At 41.0% G+C, this 26,839-nt stretch overlaps 1 protein-coding gene across 1 annotated transcript in view; it reads left to right on the top strand.

The window, feature by feature from the left end:
* The first annotated feature begins 3,939 nt into the window (after positions 1-3,939).
* The window catches only part of LOC134609352 (maternal DNA replication licensing factor mcm3), a 29,254-nt gene continuing 6,354 nt past the window's right edge, over positions 3,940-26,839 (top strand). The window contains exons 1-13 of the mRNA XM_063453028.1: positions 3,940-4,092; positions 4,366-4,478; positions 7,103-7,311; positions 11,262-11,392; positions 11,992-12,230; positions 13,367-13,475; positions 13,569-13,722; positions 13,799-13,930; positions 14,600-14,808; positions 18,479-18,653; positions 19,125-19,248; positions 21,257-21,410; positions 22,029-22,169. Of these exons, the coding sequence (XP_063309098.1) occupies positions 3,940-4,092; positions 4,366-4,478; positions 7,103-7,311; positions 11,262-11,392; positions 11,992-12,230; positions 13,367-13,475; positions 13,569-13,722; positions 13,799-13,930; positions 14,600-14,808; positions 18,479-18,653; positions 19,125-19,248; positions 21,257-21,410; positions 22,029-22,169 (2,043 nt within the window). The remainder of the gene's footprint in view (positions 4,093-4,365; positions 4,479-7,102; positions 7,312-11,261; positions 11,393-11,991; positions 12,231-13,366; positions 13,476-13,568; positions 13,723-13,798; positions 13,931-14,599; positions 14,809-18,478; positions 18,654-19,124; positions 19,249-21,256; positions 21,411-22,028; positions 22,170-26,839) is intronic.

Below are 26,839 nucleotides of genomic sequence, written 5' to 3' on the forward strand. Positions count from 1 at the left end.
GTGTCTAACTGTGTGCACATCATCTGCCAGTATATGTGTTCTAGTGTGTGACTATGTTGTTTATTAGGTTGATGTGGGTTTAGGAGGTGCATGGATAATACTGTATGCCTGATTTAAATATTTTTTAAATGCTAGTCATGCATACATACCTAATAATGTATTCATCTGTGTAGATGGGAGGTAGCAGACAGGGCCGTTGCAAGTATTTTACATAGACGAAGATGCATTTCTCCCCAAAAAAACAAACAAAACCTCTTCACCTGTGTGCCTCTTAACCTCCCTTTTGTGTTTCTTATCCCTTCTTTTAAATGCCTTATTCCCTTTAGTGTATCATATCTTCTATTTGTCTTACATCTCCCTTGTGTGTTTCTTACAACCCCACTTGTGTCCCCTGTATGACTCTTACATACTCCAGCGTGTTTTACTCCTCCCAGACCCTTTGTGTGACTCCTTCTCTCCCAGCCCCTTTGTGTCTTTTACTCTTCCCAGCTCATTTCTGTGTGTCTCTTTCACCCCAGCCTATAAGTCTCCCCCCCCCAGCCCCTCTGTGTGTCTCTTTTCCCCCTTAAGCCCCGCTGTGTGTTTCTTTCACAACCAGCCCCTCTCCCTTCCCCGTCCCTTAGTGGTCCCCTCCTTTCCCTGTCCCTTAGTGTTTCTCTCCCCTTCCCTCTCTGTCCCTTGGTGCACCCTCCACCCTCTTAGTTGTCCCCTCCCTTTCCTAGTGTGCCTTATACCTCTCGTGTAGCGTGGCTGAGCGGAGTGGATCCCTGTACAGGAGCTTCAGTTTCCTGTACCCGGCCGGGCTGACAGGAAGTGCACTCTACTTTAGATATATGTGCCTAGCCTGAATACACTAAAACAATAATTTGTGCTGTATTATCACCATGCCACATGTCGGTTTTTACTGTTTTTGATGTTAAGCCTTCCGTGACATTACAGGCTCGTCTATGATCCTCTATGTGCACTACAAAAATAAAGAATTATAAAAATAATCTGGCTCCAACCCCTCATGCTGTTACCTAGTAACAGCCCTACAATTCAAAACAATGTGCAGTCTTATCTGTACAGGTTCTGATGAAACAATGCTGTCAATTAAATAAATAAGAAACCCTGCTACAGGAAGCTAAGCATGTCTGATGGTGTATACTCAAAATAATTGTGATTTTTTTTTTTTTCAACATTTCCCAAAACCTTTACCTGATTAGTTGATTGGAATCTGTGCAGTTTCTCCAGTCATCATGAGTAAGGGAGAAAAAAACCTAAAATCTAATCATGAGAGAAAATGCTGATTTTATTAAAGGACACGGAGGCGAATATTATGCTTATCTCTTTCTTTATTATACCTCAGCAGCAAAGAGAAGGTATAAGACATTCATAGAAAAAAACTTCAGAACAGGTTCTCAAAGGGTTAACACAACATTATACCCTTAACCAATGGGAACAGTCCACATATCCATAACCACCCATGTGACCTTTCCTCTCCCTCTTTCTTTGCTGCTGCCTCAGCTAAGTATTACCCAATGTAGCTCTCTCTACTTCAGAGGAGCTTATGTTTGGTTTTTTGCTTGATTTTGTATATTCCTCTTATGTAATTTTCTTCATATGTATTTCCCATATATGTATTTCTTTAAATATTGCTTGTCAGTATATTTCTTGTGCTTTATTGTGATTTAAAATCCCTCTCTACGGTTTCCCACCCTCCCCCGGCGGCAAACCCCCTCCCTCCCCCACCTCTCCGGGTAGTTTATTACCCGCTCACCTCCGGCAACCCGACACTCTCCCCAGAAATACCCCGCTGCGGCTGTATGCCCAGCGCGGGTATTTCACAGCCGGGTGCCGTGCACGCATGCGCAATGGCGGTCGTACAGTGCGGCGGCCATTATCATGGCCAGCACTGACAGGGACTTTTTTGCCGTGCTTTTCCCGGCGCCCCCTGCTCATCGGCAACTCCAACGCTGCACTAAGCACATGGCGTCTAAAGCATTTACTTTGGAATGCAGATTAGAAGACCTATTGCGGACGGTGGACTGGTCCTGTGAATCCACCTTTAAGGAATACTATTTTCACCCTACAGACCACGTATCATCGACAGTCATTGCACAGCTTTGAACTAGCATAATATGAGCCTTCGTGTCCTTTAATAAAATTACCAGATTTTACTAATTACATGACGTAAAGTCATGATTTTATAAAGGACACGGAGGCGAATATTGGCCCACCCGGTAAGTATGTCATCTCAATATCAACTAGAAGACAAGAGTTGAATTTCCACCCGATATGTCTTAGCATGCAGAGCCATTGTTGGGGTTTTGTCTAGATTCAATTCGATTATATATGATAAAGTTATATTACATACAGCACGCAATTTAGTCTGTAGACAGATAAAGAATATAGTAGGAATTAGTCACCATCAATGTGACAAACAGTTGCTAGATCACACTTTACCATTTTCTTTTCTCTATCCCATTTCAGCATGAGGAGCAACAGTCAATGCCTTGGATGACCAGTTGTCACCACAGTTCACGCGGATAACTTCTACAGTTCAGTTACATGGAAGAATTCGACACAATGGATAGGTTTTTCCAGTTGTTCTTCTCAAGTTATAGTATCCAGCTTCGGCATGACCAAAGAAAGAGGGAGAGGAAAGGTCACATGGGTGGTTATGGATATGTGGACTGTTCCCATTGGTTAAAGGGACACTCTAGGCACTCAGACCACTTCTGCCTATTGGAGTGGTCTGGGTGCCAACTCCCACTACCCTTAACCCTGCAAGTGTAATTATTGCAGTTTTTTATAAACTGCAATAATTACCTTGCAGGGTTAACTCCACCTCTAGTGGCTGTCTATTAGACAGCCACTACAGGTCACTTCCTGGGTTCTAGCACAGGAAACCTGTGCTAGAGCGTCGCTGGACGTCCTCACGCTGTGTGAGGACCGCCAGCGTCGCTCAAAACCCCATAGGAAAGCATTGAAATGATTTTTCAATGCTTTCCTATGGGGAGACGTAATGCGCATGCGCGGCATTGCCGCGCATGCGCATTAGGTCCCCTCGGCTGGTGGGCGAGAAGTCTCGCCCACCGGCCGACGCAATGAAGAGGAGGAGCGTCGTGGAGGCGGAGACAGCGACTAGGGACATCGCCGCTGCCTCAGGTAAGTCACTGAAGGGGTTTTCACCCCTTCAGTAACCGGGGATTGGGGGGTGGGAGGGAGAGGGACCCTCCAGTGCCAGGAAAACGGATCGTTTTCCTGGCACTGGAGTTTCCCTTTAAGGGTATAATGTTGTGTTAACCCTTTGAGAACCTGTTCTGAAGTTTTTTTTCTATGAATGTCTTATACCTTCTCTTTGCTGCTGAGGTATAATAAAGAAAGAGATAAGCATTATATTCGCCTCCGTGTCCTTTAATAAAATCATGACTTTACGTCATGTAATTAGTAAAATCTGGTAATTTTCTTACTGTCACACACCTATTCGTTCTTCCACACTTTTTATTGACCCCCTGTTGATCAGCCTCCTCTGTGTTCCATTTCTTGTTTTCCATTTAAAAAAAAAATAAAGTCTTCAAGCTGTCAGACTGTACTAAGGGACTGTAGCCAAGGATCCTATTTTGGTGCTTCATCATTATTAATTAACCATACAAAGTTTGCAGGTTGAATGCTTATTAAAGACCACATAATTATCTTTAAATCTAAAACACTAACTGATTAAATGCCACCTGAACCTTCAGAAAACATTTACCGAGGGCGTACTCTGGCAGCAAGGCACCGTGTTCCCCAGAGAATCCTGCTCACATCTAACCGAACAGAAGGCGTTCGAACGCTGTTACATTGTAGCTAGAGGGATGAGGTAGAGGGGCGTGGTTTTGGGCGGCCAATCGCGTGCTTAGAGCCTGGCCATGTGTATATAAGCCGGAGCCCCGCTCTGAGAGACTTGTTCACACCATGGATGATGGAGCGTTTGAAGACCATGCCTTGCGAGAGGCTCAGCGGGAGTATTTGGATTTCCTGGATGATGATGTGCGCTGCCATTTGTATTTACCATTAAAACTGAGTGTTTACTGTTTAATTCGGGAGATGTCCCTCAATATCACCAACGTATATGAATTATTCAAGCATATAGCAGTAATATCTAACTGCCAAATGCAAAACATCCTTCGAGAATACAATGTTAAATATCACTGGTTTAAATGGAGTTTCAAAGCTGATTCCTGCCCTAGACCCAGTTATTAATTAACATCCCTTTTCTAGAGTATATATTTTGGTGTAATCTCAAAATACGCTAATCTATTTTTATGAAATTCCAGAGAAACGTTTAGTAGATCTATTGTTTGCTTTTCCTGATGCCTGATGTACTATATTATCTCTCAGCAAGATCAAGGTGTATATCATGGGAAAGTAAAGGAAATGATTGGGGCCAATGAGCATCGGCTAATTATCAACCTGAATGATCTGAGGAGGAAGAATGAGAGGAGAGCCAGCACGTGAGTTACACACAGGGGTATATGTAGCATGGGGGGGGGGTCACTGATCTCGACACGACAGTATTCTAGTCCACAGCAGCATAGTGAACTAACCATGGTTGCAGGAGAGGCTTTAGACTACAGCAAGGTATTCTACCAATCTGTCAGCAATCAAGCCATTCAGTAAAAAAAAAGTCTTGTATTTGGTTACAAGTTCCTGACCGCCTACTTTTATAAATGTATTGCTAGAACAAGAAAATCGGTGGTTTTATTCAGCACAGGTGTCTGATATAAATAAGACTTGTCAAAGGGATATAAAACATTCTGCAACTTGTGAAATATTCTTAATTATAACTTCTAAATAATAGAACGTTATTTGATTGAAAGTAATGCACTATTAAATAAATCTAATTATTAAAACCTGCACACACCATTTTGAAGGGTTAATGGTAGTGGGAGTTGCCACCCAGACCACTCCAATGGGCAAAAGTGGTCTGGGTGCCTGGAGTGTCCCTATAATTAATGGTAACAAGAATAAGAAGGCACAGGTCAAAATATTACAAGCACAGAAAAATTAGATATACAAGGGATACAAAATAAATTAAAGCAGTGCCTATAATATAGAGATTAGCAATCTGGCTCTTACAAATAGTGAGTAAAAGTATATACAAATAGTCAATGGATAAAACCCACAGTCAATCAAATAAATAGCTCTAAGGTGGGGGGGGGGGGGGGGGGAAGGAATTAGGTCACTTATAATAAAATAAGATGAAGGGTGTCCAGGAGCTAAATTAAAATACTCTAGTGGTATAATATACCAAAATTTAAGTACCTATATGCTCACAATAAGATTAAATATCAAGTCCTGAGTGAGTTTGTGTTAAACCTCAATATGAAGAAATGTTGTCTAATAGTCACCAAGAATGTAACAAAAGGGTAATCCCACTAGACTGTGTATATGGGTTATGCATAGTTGTGGAGCCCTATTGCAAAAGCAATATAATTCACTGAGGGTCAGTAAATATATTTAAAAAAACAAAACAAAAAATGAACACACTGGTAGCACAAAGCAGTACAGTGTCCAGGATCACTGCTTGCTACTAGGCAAAATATAAAATAGAATACAGAGGAGAGAGGAGAGGGGAAAATTTGCTTCTTTAAAAATCCATTAGTCTTTAATCAAGTAGAATAAATTCAAACATGTTGAATGGTAAAATCAAATTGATACCAACAGTAGCTCAATGTGGTATGTACAGATGCCGCATCAATAATTCTCCTGGTGGATGTAATTAGTGGGAACTGCATTCTTCGCTGTGTGGTATTAGCAGGTTGGAGTGCGTTTCAACCAGCGTTCCACCTGAAGCCTCACTCCCAATTTGAAATTCCACCTATATCAGTAAGAACTGATCGTAAGTAGTTGTCAGTGCGAGGACCTAGATCGTCTCATGTAGGTAGAGCATTGCTGTGGTAACGTCCAACAATAAAGTGGTGATTGCAGATTCTCAATAGAGTTTAGTCTGTGTCCATAGCCTATCCCTCTAGCTGCGTGGTTGAAATGCTTTGTGCAACTTGAAACCTGTGTGGAAAAATACTTACCCATTCGGTACCAGTGAACTCAATGGCGCCAAGCCTCTGAACTCTGCAGACACACGGCCCACGCAAATGGCGCTTCACTAAATAGATTTATAATTCATGATATCCCTCCAGTCCTTATAGGGACTACATCATCTAGGTGACCTTATGCTGTTTGGAGTTGCAGAGATGACATGGACCAATCAGAATGCATGTGAACCTATTTTAAGCCAGTTACTCATTGCCATATTATTTTTATTTGTTTTGGTTACACGTTTAGTGAGAACGTCTGGTATCCTGACCTGGCTAGTATATTGGCATGTGGATTTCTATATTTCTGACCCGTCTTGTTTCTCGTTTATCCATATTTCTGTATTCCTGACCTCTGCTAGTCCTGACTTTTATTCTTCTTTTTACTATAGTAAGACTGACCATTCTAAGGCGAAAAAGACAAACATTTACTCCATAATCATAACAAAGTATTCTAGTGTAGGTCATGGTATATTGTTCCTTTTTGTTCCTGCATGGATTGGCTTGTAGCTGCATAGAAGGCTTTACCTCTGCCTTAAAAGCACTGTGTTTACTGCATAGGTTTAAAAATTCCAGTGAAGTCGATCACCTCCTGTCATCTCCCCAATCTCTCCCTCTGACAAGTCTTACCCAGTATTTACTGTTTAGGGGCAAAGCTCCTATTCTTCTATTCGGAGTACCGTGTGTAGTTGCTCACTTAATATATTCAGTCTGTATTCATCATAAACCGTTTGCATTTGAGGTGCATTCTACGTACAAGCAGATGGCAGATCTCTCTCCCTTTTCATATAGAAGGCTATGAATTGACCAATGTGCATACAAAGTATAGGTATGGATGGGGCAATAATTTCCCCTTGTGATGTTTTTGAATGGGGAGGTGGGCTTTTAGCTATTTCATGTGTGTGCGTGGTGTCTGGTGTTTTTTCATTTTTTTATTTTTTTATTTATTTTTAAAATGCTACTAGTATTGGCATGTATCTTCGAGTATCCTTTTAGCTGTCTTTGTAGTCCTATCCTAATTGGTTTCAGTTCTCTAATTTCAGATTGCTCCAGAATGCTTTTGGAGATGCAATAGCTTTCCAGAGAGCCTTGAAGGAATTGGTAGCCTCAATTGACTCAACATATGCCAAGCAGTTTGAGGAGTTCAGCGTTGGGTTTGAAGGAAGCTTTGGTGCAAAGCATGTATCTCCCCGTACCCTCACGTCAGTTTACTTGGGCAGCTTGGTCTGCGTGGAAGGAATAGTAACAAAGTGTATGTTATTTTTATATTCCTCTGTGTCCTATATATAGTTTGTCATAACCTTTTATAACCCAGCACTGTAAATCCATATTTTCTAGCCTTATGATTATGGGGACGATGACATCCAATCTGTGAAGTACATTTATATATAACATTTATTTTTAAAATTCTTTATTTGTAATGTGATGGTGTGAATAATGTGGAATAATAAGCATGGTGGTGATAGGTACATTTCTTGAACTTGCCAGAATAGCCACCTTAACTGTAACGTCCGTGGTTACTGCAATAATGTCCCTGGAATAATCTTCATGGATGGTCGGGGACCTGTGGGTCTGGAATCCAGCGATGATGGGCAATACTCCATCCCCATCTCTGCCGCCACTTTGTTGGTAAACTCTAGCAGATGTGCACATGACTCATTTGGTGCCATGTCTCCAGGGTTGTCGCAGTGCGTGTGTATGGAGTTGCCAAGACAATGTCTCCCCTTGGGATCGGGTCTCTGAGACCCCCACCTCATGGGTCTCCACTGCACTGATGTGTGAGGTGAGGCTTTCAATCTCTGTGCACACTCCATCCAGATCAGACTTCTAGTCCTCCCAGAGGTCAAGCAGCATGTTGTGTTTTTTTTTTTTCTCAATATTAACCCCATTGGATGGTGAGGCTTTAGAGTTAGCAGGAGCCAGCATGTCTGATTAGATGCTTAGCTAGGCATGCCCCCTGTGAAATTGTTTTTAACCCAGAAAGGTGGAGACACAAATGCTTTTCCTCCTCCAATACAATGTGTACCCTGGACTATGGAACATAACAAAAGTTAAAGGACCACTATAGTGCCAGGAAAACAAACTTTTTCCTGGCACTATAGGGTCATTAGGTCCCCCCACCCTCAGGGCCTCCTTCCCGCTGGGCTGAAGGGGTTAAAACCCCTTCAGCCACTTACCTTTCTCCAGTGCCGGGCTCCCTTGCCGCTGGGGAACTCTTCTCTCTCTACTGACGTCAAATCCGAATGCGCGGTAAGAGCCACGCGTGCATTCAAAGTGCCCATAGGAAAGCATTACTCAATGCTTTCCTATGGACGTCCAGCGAAAAATTAGTGAGAAGCGCGGAAGCGCCTCTAGCGGCTGTCAGTGAGACAACCACTAGAAGCTGGATTAACTCTCAGTGAAACATAGCAGTTTCTCTGAAACTGCTATGTTTTCAGCTACAGGGTTAAAACTAGAGGGACCTGGCACCCAGACCACTTAGTTGAGCTGAAGTGGTCTGGGTGCCTATAGTCCTTTAACACAAGACAAATTAGATTTTCACTATTTTTTATTCAATGATTCAACTTTCAATTTTATTTTAACAGTTTAGTTTGAATTAATATAATATTTAAATCTGAATACTTTGGGGGTTTGGGAGAGAGCGCAGGTAACTTTTTTTTTTTTGTGGGTTTTACTGTATGTACTATGGTTGTTGCCGCTGCCCAAGAATAGTGGGAGTTTGAGTGCAGGACTTGTTTTTTATTTAAAAAACAAACAAAAAAACATATATATATATTTGTCTTCTATCCAGTAAATTGCTGTTAAGAATTTGTTCCCTGATAGTTCATTATTGTCTTGGTCTAGTTCCAAAACCATGAAATCTCTCTGCTGGGACATTCAGTCTCTGCCACATGGGTGCAAAGATGGATGAGAAAATGTGTATGTGTATGTGTGTGTGTGTGTGTGTGTGTGTGTGTATATATATATATATATATATATATTTTATTATTATAAACCTTGATTGTATCTGAAAATCTATATCTAATGGGATTTAGTATTTTATTTCCTTTTTTCCTTTTATTCTTAACATGGATGGTTTGGCAGAGGGGCAGATTAACACTGTCCATCTTTTGTCTTGTATAATTAACATAACTAGAAAAGCTACAATTTCTGGGGAAATTGTGTGAAGTGTTCTTGCCTCCACCAGTAGTCTACAACTGGAGTGGGCGGAGTAACTGTTATTATTTATTCATATAGCACATCACTCTATCAAGCTTGCCATGTGCACTTTATAAATTTGATCGATCAATTGGTTAGTGTAATATTTACTATCTTTACTCACTCCAAACACTCCACAAAGATACTCTGCCCAGTTCAACTTTTCCACACAGTTACTCCAGCCACTCCAACCACACAACAGTTACTCCAGCCACTCCAACCAGTTTCTCCGCCCACTCCAGTTGTAGATAAGGATCGACCGATCTTGATATATATATATTTTTTTTGGCGCCTCTACCGATAATCTGTGAATTTTCAGGCCGATAGCCGATAACTTACTGATATTCTGTACATTTACCATTTATAAAAAATAAACTATTTCTAAAGGTAAATACACAAAATATACATGTCACGTGTAGTGGATGCAGTGTGTTTAGACAGGGGAGCTGTGTGTGTTTGTGTAGTGGATGCAGTGTGTGTATGTAGTGTGCGTAAAGTGAATGCAGTGTGTGTGTGTAGTGTGCGTAAAGTGAATGCAGTGTGTCTGTTTGTGTAGTGTGTATAGTGAATGCAGTGTTTGTGTAGTGTGTATAGTGAATGCAGTGTTTGTGTAGTGTGTATAGTGAATGCAGTGTATTTGTGTAGTGTGCATTATATACACACTGCATTATATACACACACTGCATTCACTATGCACACTACACACACACACACACACACACTGCATTAATTATATACACAGTGCTTGTGTAGTGTGTTTATATAATGCAGTTTGTCTGTTTGTGTAGTGTGTGTGTGTTCCTGTAGGTATGTGATTTGGGGGGAGGGGGCATTTTTGATTTAATTAAAAAAATTAATATTTATTATTTTTAGTCCCCCCCCCCCCCCCTCCATGCTTCTTACTTGGCCAGGGAGGGGGTATACAGCATTCTCTGGTGGTCCAGTGGCCTGGAAAGTATAGAGGGGCCCGCAGCAAGCGTTTACTTATCTTTCCAGCAGCTCCCTGTGTAAATCTCGCAGCCTGTGTGCCGCGCGGAACGTTGTCATGGTAACCCGTTGCAACGCTCTGACGTCCGCTGGTCTCACGAGATTTACACAGGGAGCAGAAGGGATCTGCCGGGAAGGTAAGTAACAGCTTGCTGCCCCCCCCCCCCCGAACCGCCGGGCTTGTAATGGGCCCGGCGGTCCTGGTATGTATTATCGGCAATATCAGTATCTTTAGTGGCCGATACCGATATTGCCGAAAATACAGAATATCGCCAGATAATATCGGTAAAACCGATAATCGGACGATCCCTAGTTGTAGACTACTGGTGAAGGCAAGAACACTTCACACAATTTCCCCAGAAATTGTAGCTTTTCTAGTTAATATTTTTATAATTAAAACTATTCCACCAAGCCTCCCTACCTGGGGTGTGGGTCTGTCATTGGGGGTCCAGTGGGGCTGCTGTGATGTGTGCGGCTGTGGTAGAATCAGAGGTGGAGGGAGCTCTGATCTCTTAAAGTGATCAAGGTACCTGGAATCTGTGTGCAGTGTTTTGTTTTGAAAAGCTGCACTTACCAAGTTAAACACCTTGACTACCAGAGGTGTAATTCCATACCTGCAGCATCATGTGATGTCACTGGCGAACATCCATTCTGTGCAAATTTTCATCCAGTGTCTAAGCTGACTGTTAGCTAATGAATGGTTTGACTTTTTAGAGCAGGTTACCGGAGCCTCAGAGCCCAGTGGGGACCCAAATAAGCAGTAAACCATTCCTAGGGAACAGTTTTAGGATTACATCATTTGTACTTTAATTTTAAGTGTTCTCCCAATACTACCTGGTGATCTCTGCCTTCATGCTACAGAATGTTGTGTAAGTGAACTAAAAAGTAAACATTCTCTACGAAGTGTGCAATGCACTCTCCAGATTTGAAGTCACATGTAACTTTTTTGGCCTGGCTAGCAGAAATTCCAAGCCCTATAAAATAGATTAGAAACCTTCTGGTACTTCTATTTACTAGGTTCCATGGTGAGGCCGAAAGTGATGCGTAGTGTCCACTATTGCCCAGCGACGAAAAAAACACTTGAAAGGAAATATACTGACCTCACAACACTTGAGGCATTCCCATCAAGTTCCATCTACCCTACAAAGGTAAGTGATATTTAGAGGGTTGCTCACTAAAGTGAAGTTCAAATGTTAAAGGGACACTATAGTCACCAGAACAAGTACAGCTTAAAGTATTTGTTCTAGTGTTTACAGCCTGTCCTCCTCAGACACTTGCAGACTTACATTTCACACTATGCAGCACTGACATTCAGTGTCTCTGTGCCATGCAGGAGACCCTGAACTTTTCTCATAGAGATGCATTGATTTAATGCATCTCTAAGAGGAGATGCTGATTGACCAGGGTCAATCTCAGCCAATACAATATTTTCCTAAGGGAAAGCATTGTGACTGTCTGAGATCATCACTCCAGCAATGGAGGCAGTGATGCCAATGGAGGCAGTGCCATGGAATAAAGGTAAGATTTTACTATATTTAGGGTGGAGCAGGGGGTAGGTTGTTTTTAACACTATATAGGGTCAGGAAGAAATTTGTGTTCCTTTTTAAAGTAAAATTAACTGAACTTCTAAGTGTTTCCAGTCCACATGATTTGGTCTAGAATTTTAGTGAATAAGTGTGTTAGTAAATGTAATGGCAGGTGGGATGGAGGTGTGTGTTGACCATTTCTGCTTTCTTTATTGACGTAGGATGAAGAGAACAATCCTCTTGAAACTGAATTTGGATTGAGCACTTACAAAGATCATCAAACTGTGACCATCCAAGAAATGCCTGAGAAGGCTCCAGCAGGGCAGCTGCCTCGCTCACTCGATATAATTGCTGATGATGATTTGGTGGACAAATGTAAACCTGGAGACAGAGTGCAAATAGTAGGCATATACCGCTGTCTTCCGTCCAAGCAAGGTGGCTTTACGTCTGGTACATTCAGGTGAAGTTACTGCACAAGTGGTCTTGTTTCTGCATTGTTTTAAACTACTTTCCTTTACATATAAATGAGGTGTTGCTTCAAAACGTTTTCTGCCTAGGCGGTTTAACAAATGAAAAACACACAGAAAAGTAGAAAAATCTCCTGCGCATAGCCTTTATTCCACAACTCTGGTAATAATGAAGGCTAGGAATTAAGCTATTTGCGTTCTGCACGCGTTTAATGTTTACCCTAACGCTTGTTTTTTTTTGTTTTACATTTGTTTTTTTGGTGTGTGTGTGTGTGTATTAATCTAGAAACTTTATCTAGATCGCAAATTGAGGTCTGTGTATTGTTTGTACCATGTTGCATATTAGTCAATTAACAGTACTTTTAAGGATCCAGCTTGTGAAGATGATTTGGAGCTTCCTGATTACCAGGTGCTGTTCTTTTTTTGTGATTGTGGTCGGTATGGCAATGTTTACACCAATTCATGAGGATAAATAAAAACAAGCTATCTTTCAGAACAAGGCATTAGACAAATGCCATAACTTCATGACTGTCCTGGCACGCTGTCTTACTTAAAATGGTTGAAGTGAAAGCAGTAGGAAGGTTCCTGCATGTGATTAAATCGACTGTAGTGTTGATATGGAATAATGGTAAATTGTAATGTCACTTGTGAAAATGCCATAATCCACTAGATGGCAGACTGCATCACCTTTTGGTTTTCTTCATTTTATATTGAATAGAGAACTTGAACTGTCAACCATTCACATTTCTATAATATTGGGTCATCATTGGAATCTACTTTCAACCTTTGTGGTTTGATATAAAAAAAGAAACTGAAAAAAACATTTATTTAAAAAAAATTTTTTTATATCAAACCACAAAGGTTTGAAAGTAGATTCCAATGATGACCCAATATTATAGAAATGTGAATGGTTGACAGTTCAAGTTCTCTATTCAATATAATAAATATTCAATAAATCTATTCAATAAATATATTTTTTCTTGTAATCTAAAGATTTACTTGTCAAAGAAATGCCACGAATGTCTTTTTTTTTTTTTTTTTTAAAGAATCCTGCCAACTATTATGAATAGTCTGACTACTTCTATTGCATTCTTACTTTAATTGTTTGTTTTTTCCTTTTATTGCACAGGACAATCTTATTGGCCAACAACATCAAGCAGATGAGCAAAGAAATTGCTCCCACATTTTCAGCTGACGATGTATCAAAGATTAAAAAATTTTGCAAAGCTCATTCTAAAGTAATATGTTCATGCATTTTTTTTTTTTTTTTAATTTAATTCATTTTTTATCTTCCCTATGCTCAAAATGCAATATGCCTTCTATTTATATAGGATATATTTGAACATTTAAGCAAATCATTAGCACCCAGTATTCATGGCCATGAATATATCAAAAAGGCAATTCTGTGCATGCTTCTTGGGGGTAATGAAAAGGTTCTGGACAATGGAACTCGCTTAAGAGGGGACATTAATGTCCTTCTCATAGGTAAGGAAATGGTATGTGTAAAACCTTTTTGATTTATGCAATATTGGACTTCAATTTAACTGACTGTATATTTTAGGTGATCCATCTGTAGCAAAATCTCAGCTTCTGAGATATGTATTGCACACCGCTCCTCGAGCCATCCCCACCACTGGCAGGGGATCCACTGGAGTAGGTTTAACAGCAGCAGTCACTACTGATCAAGAGACAGGTGAGCTGGCTACATCTGTGTAATAATCTCTTGCATAATTACACCCACTGTGAAAATAACTAAAATATTGTACTTTCAGTGGAAGACTAGATTGCACATTAAATGTTGGTGGGGGAAGAGGGAGGGTTGGGGGGTAAACAAAGGCATGAATGTATATTGGGATTTTGCACAAACGTATGAGCAGCTTGTTCCTAAAGGATTACTCCAAGCATTACAAGTGTTTTGAAGTGGTTATGGTGCTTGAAGTCTGTGTAGTGTTTGTTTGCATAGCACGTATTGAGATTTTTATAATGTTCCCACTGGTGTAACACATCTGGCATCAGTCAGCCCAGAACTAGAGAATGGAGTAAATGCATTCCAAATGTACTGAAAAATAGAAATTTATTAAGGCAAGAAAATAATTTTAAAACGTAAAAAAAAAAGCAAACCCATTTTTCAAATGTTTACTTTCTCTTGCCTCAAACTATAAAATATTTGATTCTTTAAAGCTACACTGGGGTCTGGGGGAATCTTGCCTCTTATCACACCACTAGTTTTTCTCCATTACTTCCCCCCCCTCTCCCCACTTCCTACATCTATATATGATTTTTTATTATTTTTTTGCTAATAATAAACTGACCTTATTGACAAAATATCTGTAAACAATGCTTTGCTTTTGCTTGTGTTTAGGTGAAAGACGCCTGGAAGCAGGTGCGATGGTTCTAGCTGACAGGGGGGTTGTTTGCATTGATGAGTTTGACAAGATGTCCGACATGGACAGAACCGCCATCCATGAAGTAATGGAGCAAGGACGAGTAACCATAGCAAAAGCTGGAATCCATGCACGTCTGAACGCTCGGTGCAGTGTCCTGGCAGCTGCTAATCCTGTTTATGGAAGGGTATGTTTGATAATTGAAGTGGGAGCATTAGGGATCGACCGATATTGATTTTTTAGAGCCGATACCGATACCGATATTCTGTGAACTTTCAGGCCGATAGCCGATATAATTTGCCGATATTCTGTACATTTACCATTTTGGAAAATAAAAACTATTTCTAAAGGTAAATGCACAAAATATACATGCCACGTGTAGTGGATGCAGTGTGTTTAGACAGGGGAGCTGTGTATGTTTGTGTAGTGGATGCAGTGTGTATTTGTCTAGTGTGTAGTGTGTGGGTAGTGTGCGTAAAGTGAATGCTGTATATACTAAATGCAAAGTGGGTGTGTATTTGTGTAGTGTGTGTGTATTTGTGTAGTGTGTGTATAGTGAATGTAGTGTGTTTATATAATGCAGAGTGTGTGTGTTTGTATAGTGTATGTATATAATGCAGAGTGTGTGTGTAGTGTGCATTATATAAACACACTACACAAACACACTGTGTATATAATGCAGTGTTTATATAATGCAGTGTGTTTGTGTAGTGTGTGTATAATGCAGTGTGTTTGTATAGTGTGTGTATAATGCAGTGTGTTTGTATAGTGTGTGTATAATGCAGTGTGTTTGTATAGTGTGTATAATGCAGTGTGTTTGTATAGTGTGTGTGTATAATGCAGTGTGTTTGTATAGTGTGTGTGTATAATGCAGTGTGTTTGTATAGTGTGTGTGTGTGTGTGTATATATAATGCAGTGTGTTTGTATAGTGTGTGTGTATATATAATGCAGTGTTTGTATAGTGTGTGTGTCTATACAAACACACTGCATTATATACACACACTGCATTATATACACACACAATACAAACACACTGCATTATATACACACACACACTATACAAACACACACACACTGCATTATTATACACACACACTGCATTATTATACACACACACTGCATTATTATACACACACACTATTCAAACACACTGAATTATACACACACACTATTCAAACACACTGAATTATATACACACACACACTATTCAAACACACTGAATTATATACACACACACACACACTATTCAAACACACTGAATTATATACACACACTATTCAAACACACTGAATTATATACACACACTATTCAAACACACTGAATTATATACACACACTATTCAAACACACTGAATTATATACACACACTATTCAAACACACTGAATTATATACACACACTATTCAAACACACTGAATTATATACACAGTGTGTTTGTGTAGTGTATGTGTATAATATGTGTATGTGTGTGAGGGGGCATTTTTTATATTAAATTTATATATTTTTTATATGTTTAATTATTTATTTTTGTTGTCCCCCCTCCCTGTTTGTTGCCTTGCCAGGGAGGGGGGTCAGTGGCAGTCAGTGGCATTGGCTTAGCTGTGGTCCTGGGGGGGCGGGCAGCAAGCGTTTACTCACCTCCCAACAGCTCCTCCAGCTCCCCAGTGTAAATCTCGCGAGACCCGCGGCTGTCAGAGCTGGCCGCGGGTCTCGCGAGATTTACACTGGGGAGCTGGAGGAGCTGCTGGGAGGTGAGTAAACGCTTGCTGCCCGCCCCCCCAGGACCGCCGGGCTTGTAATGAGCCTGGCGGTCCTGGGAGGTAATATCGGTATCCCTATTGGCCGATACCGATATTGCCGAAAATACCGAATATCGGCAGATTATATCGGTAAAACCGATAATCGGTCGATCCCTAGGGAGCATACCATAGAGGCTCACTATTGCCCGATACCATGCGTGGTGTCCTATTGCTGTAATTATTGGGTGATTTCACTACTATCTGTTCATTCCCTGAGCCAATGGGTTTAAAGTGTTAGTCTTACTCTCTAACATAACTTTTCTTTTAGTTTGCTAAATATTTTTTCATGCATTCACTCTTTTCCCAAAATCGTATGGCCTGCTCTTTTTTTCTTTTTGTATATGGCTAACTTAATTTATTAATACTACTTTTCTTTTTTTTTTTTTCACCGAATGTCTCGTGTGTGTGTGTTTTTATTTTACTTTTTCCTTTCTCTAACCATACTCTGTTTCCTGTCTTATGGTGTTCTTATAGAGGTACTGCTTCAGAATTTAACACAGCAATGCTCCGTTAAGGTTAAACAATATTAAAATGAAAAATGTTTAGGTTTATGGATTACTTTTAGAACTGATTTAAAAAAAATAAAATTATAATTATTTGCAAAAAGGGAATACTCCCGAGATATTAAGCACTTCTGCTTTGTCTCATTGAGAAGACTGCTCAGACGGAAAGTCTGTGCTGGGGAAAAAGGCTTGCAGTAGATGCAGATCATTAGTTCATGCTCCCGCAATCCCAGGTGTCTCTTTGACGACATTAATTCTCCTGCGCCCTGCTGTGGCCACCCCCAAACTAACCTTACAGCCGATAGCTTTGCATGTTACTTTACCGACAAGATTGAACAGCTAAGGAAAGAATTCTCCCCACCTTGCCTTTCTCTTTCTCAACCACACATAGATCATGCCTTTCCTACCCTTCAGACTTTCTCCCCGGCTACTGAACAAGAGGTGGCTGCTCTTCTCCTTTCCTCTCGCCCCACCACTTGCCCGCTCGATCCAATCCCATCTCACCTTATCAGATCTCTCTCCCCATGCCTTGCACCTTCCTTAACACACATCTTCAACTGCTCTCTCTTCTGGTGTTGTCCCTGCTGACCTTAAATGTGCCACTGTAGTACCTATTCTGAAAAAAAAATCTATTGACCCGTCCTCCCCTTCTATTGTCCCATATCCCTGCTCCCCTTTTCCTCAAAGCTTCTGGAAAGACTTGTCTTTACCCGTATTTCTCACATCCTCAATTCCAACTCAATCCTTAACCCTCTCCACTCTACTTAGACTGCTCTTATCAAAGTTACTAACTACCTAATCGCAGCTAAATCCAAAGGCCACTACTCAATACTAATTCTGCTTGACCTCTCTGCTACCTTTGACACAGTTTATCATGCTCTCCTTCTTCAAACTCTTTAAGTCCTCTTGTGGTTTTCCTCTTATCTCTCCCAATGCTCATTCAGCGTCTTCTTTTCTAATGATGCCTCCTCCCCTCGTATAATATTGTATAGCGCTACGGAATCTGTTGGCGCTATATAAATGGTAATAATAGTAATACTGGATCTCCAGCTATTGCACGCCAAGATTTTATATACCTTTAAAATAGAACCTGCATACAAATGGACACATTCTCCAAGTCATATATGCTTCCAGTTTAGCTATTTTTTTTATTTAAAATTTGAAATCCACTGTGAATTTTCAATTTAGTAAAGAACCCTGGGAGAACTGGCACTTTGAGGGCCTCATATTTCTATAAAAGTAAATATACCAGAATTCCAAAAAGGTAACATATTTGACACCCAATTGCTAATGCATGAACCAAAAACCTGCAGAAAAAAATTTAATGTGAAGTGGCATTGACTCACTTCAGTATGCTATAGTGGTTATCGTACATAGAACGTTTCTCAGTACAGAAAATACTGGTACACTGTGCAGTGCTTTCACCTTAAGTAAAATACTTTTCTGCAGTCTTATACCTCGCAGTAGAAATAACTCTATATTGAGGTAGAAATTGTGCTAACTAGATTTTCGTGCAGTGTGACAAATTCCTTAAATTCTGTTTTGTAATGGCACAGTATGATCAGTATAGAACCCCGATGGAAAACATTGGTTTGCAAGACTCTCTGCTTTCAAGATTTGACTTGCTGTTTATTGTTCTGGACCAAATGGATGCAGACGCTGATAGAGAAATTGCTGATCATGTTCTGCGAATGCATAGATATCGAACCCCTGGAGAGCAAGATGGATATGGTAATTATTTTTATTTTTTAGATTGTATGTGTTTCAGTTAAACATTTCTAGAAACCATTTAAAATGTGTATATAACAGAGGGAGGTTGTTTAATAAAATAATTAAAATAAATATAAATCAGGACTTCCTGGGGTCCTTACTAATGCAAGGGAACCATAATTGCACATTTCTGCTGTCCCATCAGCCAGTAGGTGTTTGATGGAACTTGGGGCTTAAGACTGAGATGAATGGTGCTAGCTCAGGAAGGTGAGAAGAGCAGCCTTACCACAAGTCAACAGGACAGGTGATGGAACCCCTCCACAAGCCATCTAACAATGCACATGGTTTGAAGGAAAATCCACCTTATCTAGTCTTAGTGAACAGCTTTAACCTGATGTGTGCTGCTATTGATGGCTATTCACAGGATTAATGAGCAGCTTCTAGTATCTGATATTATCAATTTGTCAATAACCACTCTGGTTTGGCTTACAGCAATGCCTCTTGGCTGCCGTGTTGAGATTTTTGCCACAGATGATCCAAATGCTGGGGATGCGGCAGACCAAGAGCTGCAGATTTACGAGAAACATGATAATCTTCTCCATGGTCCCCGCAAAAGGTTTGTTCCAGAATGAATTCAACCATCAATTATTTTTTTTTTACAATCTTTATTTTTTGTATTTTAGTTGTCAACAGTTGTATCAATACAATCGCATAAAAAGAAGGTATGCAACAATAGTATAGGAACAGCAGGTGTCAGGGAGAGCTTTAGGGACATGTGTCATTTTTGTGTCTCGGTGGTCTATATTGCTATACCAAGTTACAGCAGGTGTCTGTCAGACCTGATTATCAGTCGTATATTTGTATGGCGTTCTGTGGGCGTGTCCTCAGGAGATGGCACGTATCCCTATCGGGAGCTCATGCCACGGGGTTTATTTTCTGTGGAATATTTCCCTATAGTTGACCTGGCCCAGGGTGTGTAGCGTTCTGTATGTATCCTCCCACCCGCTCCGTTTGTTGTTTAGGTTAATATGCATTTGTTAGTTCTCCCCCTTGTGTGTGAGGTGTCGTCTGCAACAGATCGGTGCGCCCCCCCCCAGGTCTTTACGGGGCATTATGGGACCTAAGGTGCTTGTCCCCCGGCGGTCGGTGGGATCGTAGTTTTTGTCCCCACCACCTTTAAACGCACAAGAATTAGACCATCAATTGACAATCATAACTATTAGACAAAATTGGAGCTGATAACAGGGGTTTACTTGCTCTACTTGGCAAAATATAGGTAAATTCACTGAAGCATTTTGCAAAGCGGATTGGTAAAGTTGGTATACTATTTGTATGTTCTGTTTACTGCATTTATTATTTTTTTTATTATGTTTTTGCATTCCCGAAATGTATATTGTAACTGTTTTGGATTCAACCACGTGCTACTTCTTGGACAGGGCACCATATTGTAAGATCACATTTGTTTAACCCCTTAAGGACACATGACATGTCTGACACGTCATGATTCCCTTTTATTCCAGAAGTTTGGTCCTTAAGGGGTTAAATATATCCTTGAGATGCATGTAAAACTTGGCTCACTGGCCATTAGACTTGTGCATTTGGCTTCTTCCAAATTGAAATTGTTGCATGGCAGTGTGGAGATACAGACTTTGTCTGAACAGTCAATCAACCTTAATTTATCCAAACTACTAGCATGATTCCTGAACACGTGCAGATGATTTTTAGGTGTTTGATTTTTTTTTTATTTTTTATTTTTTCCTAGTGCCAGCTTAGTTTGCATTGATGGACAAATTTTGCCCAGTTATATTAACTCGATCTCCTGTCCAATCAAGAGGCTGTGGAATAAACTCGCCCTCCACCCGTCCCAAATTCCTAGAGTATGCATGTCTTCAAGGAAACACAAATAGTGAACTTTTATACACCACACATTCCTATGTCTTCTGGTTTCTTTCATGAGTTCAGTTGGCAATGGGCTTGTTGCTAGGTTCCAGAAACACAGTGCTTGAGCCCAATTGAAAACTCGGGGATTCCTTTGCTAATACAATTAATTAAAGTGAGAGTTCAAAGTGAATTTCATATTTACAGTGGTAATAACCACATTAGAAAAAAAAATTAAACTAGAAATGTACGTTTAATTCTTACTTTATTGAGTAACTATGTAACAGGTGGGGATATGCCATGGCATTTCCCCAGATTTTTGCATAATGTTCGTGTCCTCTTTCTACCCATGAACATAGTTCAGCTAATGCTGTCCAGGATCTCCGTAAAAGCACAGCCACAAACAAGCATATGCTGCTCAGCCAGATGTTCAATGTCCTTGCCATGCTTCCAAACAAAGTGCAACAAAGTTCTATTCAAATACCCTCTCCCAACAGTCACACCCAACCCCTGAGGAACCTGATGGCATGCTACATCTGGGCATCAGTCCCCTTAGAAATGTCTATTTGACAGAATATATCCTATTGTCCTATATTGTTTATTCCACTGCCTCCTGGACATCTATACCATATGCAACTACTAAAAACATTCTTGAATGCTGATTTAAAAAAAAATGTTTGTTAAATAAACGATAAAATCTGTGTTCAGTCACCTTTATAATTTATTTTCCTTCCTCCCAACATAAGCAAATCAAACGTTGTAAGCATGCAGTTTATTCGGAAATACATTCATGTTGCTAAGCTGATGAAGCCTATTTTAACACATGAAGCTGCTGAACATATATCTCATGAATATGCGAAGATCCGAAGTCATGATCAAATGAATAATGATCGTGCGAGGGTATGTACTTTTGAAGCTTGATTTAACTCATGGACCTATGTAATTGTATAAAGCGTTAGAAAACAAGCATTCATCTTTATTGTGATGGGTGTTTTATAAATAATCATGACTGCATCTCTCCCAATCAACTCATAACATTCGGCAGGTAAAACAAGACAAACTGACCAACAAAAGGTTGGAAGGCGGGGCCATAATAGATGGAAAGACTGCTGAGGATTTAAGGCGTGAGACGATACTCTTATCTAAAGCAGTGTTTAGGGAACGACTGCAAAGGTTGGGTAGTTGAATGTGATGAAGGAGGGCATTCCATTAGAAAGTGGCAATCCTGGAGTAATTTGCAGGGGAAAATCTGGGGTGTGGGTGCAAGAATGGGATAAAAACAGGTCATTGGTGGAGTGAAGAGGCTGAGCTGGAGCATATCTAATAATGAGCGAGGAAGCTTAAGCAGGGACACAGTTATGTAGATATTTTGTAGGCAAGCACAAGATCATTACACTGGCCTCCTGTCTCACTTTAGGATTTGGTTCTGAGATCTGTTCCTATAGCTAGAAAAAACAAAATGTGCAGAAAATGACTTGTCAATATTTTGTTGATACTAAGCACACATTATTTTCTTAGACTATGCCAGTTACTGCCAGAGCTTTGGAAACAATGATCCGTTTGGCTACTGCTCATGCAAAGGTCAGGATGAGCAAAACTGTTGACATTCAAGATGCTGAAACTGCCCTTGAGTTGGTTCAGTTTGCGTATTTTAAAAAGGTATGCATCAGCACAACATGAGATGTGTGGAAATGAATGCTGCATGATGTCTATTGATCCTTGCGTTTTTCTTTTCCAATAAATGTAATCTGACCGAGGAGGCAAAACTATTGTCAACAGTCAGTGTTCTAGTCTGTAGTACAGTGTATAATTATTGACAGGAGATTCTTTTAGAATTTGACAATCGGTTATGTTTATTTAGGTTATTTATATAACCATGTGAATGTTTCTCTACTAACACAAAACTAGACTTGGAATTACTTACAAATTCTTGGTATTCTAAAGGAAATAAAACCTTTATAGACAGATTATGCTGCCCTATTATTATTGCCCTTTATATAGCGCCAACAGATTCCGTAGCGCTTCTTACCACTCTGACTTGGGCTGTCTCTCCAGCCTTTCCTGAATTGTACTCCTCATCAAGATTCATTTACCTACAAAGTAATTTTAACTGATGCATTATTTACCTAGATAATCATATTCAATTGGCAATCAAGCTTGCTTACTGACAAAATCTTACTGTTGGCATTCTTGATCATAGTCAACATATTTCCGTTTTTGCTGCACACCCTATCATTTGTAGGATTGATACATTTTGGGATTTTCTTTTTGTTTTTGCCAGAAGAGGTGAGACTATAATGAGGCTTAAATATTTGATATAAACAAATTCTCACATGCATGGGTAAATACTTGAGCTGACCACTTAGAAAATATGTAATTCTGCATGAAGGTACGCAAAATAATCTTAATTAAAGTATAAAAAAGTTTAATACAAACCGTGGGAATTGAAGTTTTTTTTTTTTTTTTTTTTTTTTCCTCTCTCTGCTATGCGTAAATTAAAGCTGTTTAATTTCTACCCAGGAGGGAAAATTCTTCTATATTCACTTATTACAAAATTGTAGTGAATTGAAAACTGAATTGCATAAACTTATGTAAAGAGGTTTTAGAAACCTTTTTCTAATGTTCCTATAGTTACAGCTTTTTTTTTTTTTATAATTCTTTATTTTTGTTGTGCATATTATGACAAGAGAGCTTGCACAGCCACGACAGCATGGGCAAGTACAATAATGACATTAAGGAAATACATCATCATGGCATACGTAAAAACAGCACAATTTTTTTAAAGTTAAAGAAATCTAGATGTTAACAGTGTATGTTCACGTTTAGTTGAAGTAAGTTATACTTAAGAGGAAACAGGCTTGAAGAACAGGCGTATAGACAGGCGTATAAAAACAAGCTTTGAAAACAGGCTTATTGATCAGGCATGGAAAACAGGCTTATGGCTCAGGTATATGAGTAAGGTTTAGAGATCAGGTTTAGAGATCAAATTTACAAATCGAGATTGGAAATCAGGCGTATAAGACAGGTTTAAAGATCACGCTTATAAAGCCGTCTCAAAGAGCAGGCGTAGAGAATGTGTCTCATAGCAGTTTAACAGTTTAAACAATAATGCCGAAATGGTTATACATGCTTTATAGCAAGATTGCCCTGTGGCACTACTGAGCATTCCTAAGTGCCGAATGGCTAGGAACATGGGTAGTCATGTTGGTCGCAGATAAATGGTAAGGGCTTATAGTCCGCATGGGGCATGCATGAGGCATCCAAGTCCAGGTGCTTCGGTATTTAAGAGGGTTCGGAGCAGTCCAGGTTAGGGATGCCTGCGTGGGGCGGCATAATGGGTGTCTCAGCCTATACCTAGTACTGGTAAATCCTGGATATTGTCCCACTCTTTCTCACCATTGTCGTCCCTTGGCGTGCCGGTGCCGCTTCTGGGGTCGGGTCCAGCGTTATCTTTTGGGGTATGGTGCCCCGCGGTCTGTGGTGTTGCCTCGTTTGTTGTGTATAACCGATTCTTGCTGCGCTGGAGGCTGCGATGTTGAGCAGGTGAGGTATCAGATTGCGTTTGCTGTGTAATCCCGGGCGTTTTGGTTTGCAGGTGTAAGCGTGCGCCCATCCCGCCTGCCGCCATTTTCCATCTCTGGGCCCGCTGGAGCCTGTATTGTCGGACAGCCATTTTGGATGCGCTTGGTGTCTGCTGATAATAGCTGCGGCGTGCTGCAGGCCGTATCCACTTGGTTACCAGTGCCTCTGCTTGGCGCTGGGTCGCTCCTCTGCTCACCAGGGTGTCTCTGAAGCTTGTGCATAGGCTATCGAATTTCTCCATTGCAGACCTGGGTGGCTGGATGGTCTGCGCTTTGTGTGAGTGCTGGGTGGCCATCTTGGCTTGGTCAGAAACCCCAATCTGGCTTGTGGCTAGGTCTGCTACCTGGCCGTTGTGACTATTGAGGACCGCGATATCCCCCGCCGGTCCAGAGGGGGGGGGGTAGCTAGGAGGGTGGTCGCTTAAGGGTTTTCGTGCCGAGGAGAGCGGCCGCCTCTCCCCGGCTTCAGCCCCAGTAGGCCGCATCTGCATCTCTGCGTTCCGAGCTTCGATGGGCTCCGGGGTGGCACCGTTGGGTTCCGGAGGGTATCCCCGACGTGGGTGATGTACCCTTAGGTAACTGTGTGCTGGGCAGCCACTGATTTTGCCCCGGTTTGTGCCCTCTCGGCGGGAGCTCGTGGCAGATGCGTCCGCACGGCTCGCAGGTCAGGCTCCGCCCCCATAGTTACAGCTTTTGATGCTTTTATACCTAAATTTTGCAATTCAGTTTTCAATTGCCTAAAGTTTTGTTGGAATAGAGCTGCAGAGTCAGATTAAGATTACGCAGGGACCTTGAACCTGGGGTTCTGGTCTGTGAATGAGCGTGTTTAAGCGGTTGATATGTGCCTGCAAGTTCTGGTTAAGGGGTGTCGGTTGTCTCTTTATCAGACCCACATTCTCTCTCTGTCCACTTGGGTCTCTCCCTTTATCAGCCCCACTTGTTTGCCTCCAGTCTCTCTTCCTCTGTTCATTCCTTTTTCTCTTGTTCTCCTCTCCCACTTTTTAGTCTTGCCTTTAACCTGTGCTAACCAGTGGCAAACAGGATATTGCAGTTGCCGCACTTCCTGTCCTCCCAGCAGACTCCTATTAGTTCCTGTGCAGTGCAGCTTCACTATGTGGAGGAGGCAAAGCTATGATGTACGATCCTTTGCCCACCCTCTCCTCACAGACTTCTTGCGTAGGATCTTATTTGCTGTCATTCTGCACTAGAAAAGGTTATTATTGTAGATGATTCTTGGCAAGTTGAATTATACAAGTAATAGCTCAGTAAAAAAAAAATACTGTGGGCTAATTGGGGAGATCTGCAGATAACCCACCTGATCCCAGGATGCATAGCTGCAGTGAAGTCCCCTGTCACAGATGTGCTCCTGTGTTTGGTGGCCACCTATGCCACCTTATGGGTAATCTGGCTCTGGTGGTAGATTCTTTATCTAGAGGTAGTCTCTAAAAATTTTTTTTACAAAAACTGGGTAAACAGTTTGATAAAATTTGGTTCTCTTACGGCACCCAATGCCACACTGATAACCTGCAACTTACACCTTCTCAAGTGTGAATCTGTTCAAAGTTTTCTAGTCTTGGTTGGCCTTTTGAATCTCAACCCTATCTTTGCTTTAAGAAGCTGTGTTTAACACCCAGATGCATTGCGAAGGGTGTCTACAGAGTGAAGTCTGAAACATGAGGAATGTGTCTGCTTGTTTGCATGTAGAGATCGGTGTGGCGAAACCAACCTCGCCACTGGGCCCTGGAGAAGCCTGTTTGCTAGCCTCCTACCTACTGACTATGGCCCCTGGGTTATTTGGGGCATATTGTACTGTATATTGCTGCTACTGGCCCTTTTAACAGCATCTATGGACATATTGGGACTTTTGGGACTACTGTCCCTTTAAGATTGTGAAGCATATTCAAGTGTAATGCCTGTAATATTATATATGTATTTATAGATGTGTTAAGTTTATCCTGGGTGATTTGTATGCAGCATTCTGGTTGTTCGGTAGAATCACTCCATTCAGTATATTGAGTGAACTACCGAACAACCAGACCACCCAGGAATGAGTGTGCCTCCAATTACCGTTTGCAACAATGTTGCAAACAGGTAATTGGCAATCAGTGCAGTGTGGTCTTTGTCCTCTGGGTGGCCGCCATTCGGGAAACAAACACGTGGCGGCGGCCATCTTAAACTACCGAACAGCGGTGTTTTGCCGTCGAGTGTCTGGAACTAAAATCGAAGACTTGACTAGGCAAACACCGCTGAGACCTCCATACTTCCAGAAATTCGTATGGAAACTACCGAATGACCCGCCGTTCGGTAGAAAGAGCCCCATAAACAAGGGAATTCATTCAAACCCTCTCCAGGCTCTATAACACAGGCAATTCGCCTGTTTTCATTCCCTTGTTTGTGACCGACCGCAGGGCCAAAATGCATGGAACTGTTTTCGGATACTTTACCCATGCGGTCGGTCAAATCTTTGGAACCCCATATCTCACGAACCATTCATCCGAATTACTTGAATTTTGAATATGTTGTCCCCCTGAATAAGGGCTATCCAGCGATGCTGGATTTAAAGGTGTACCCCCGGGTTTTGGGGTACATCCAGAACTTGGCTGAAAAAGTGTACCGGATAATTGGGTTTAATGTTATCTGAGGGGAGGGGATGTGTGGGCTGAACCATGTATGTGATTGGTTATTTTATGCCTCCCCCTGGGTGTGGCCTGTATGTGGATTAGTGTAATAAAAGCCAGGCTGGATGAG

This window comes from Pelobates fuscus, chromosome 4 (assembly GCF_036172605.1).
Source record: "Pelobates fuscus isolate aPelFus1 chromosome 4, aPelFus1.pri, whole genome shotgun sequence".
Taxonomy (NCBI): Eukaryota; Metazoa; Chordata; class Amphibia; order Anura; family Pelobatidae; genus Pelobates; species Pelobates fuscus.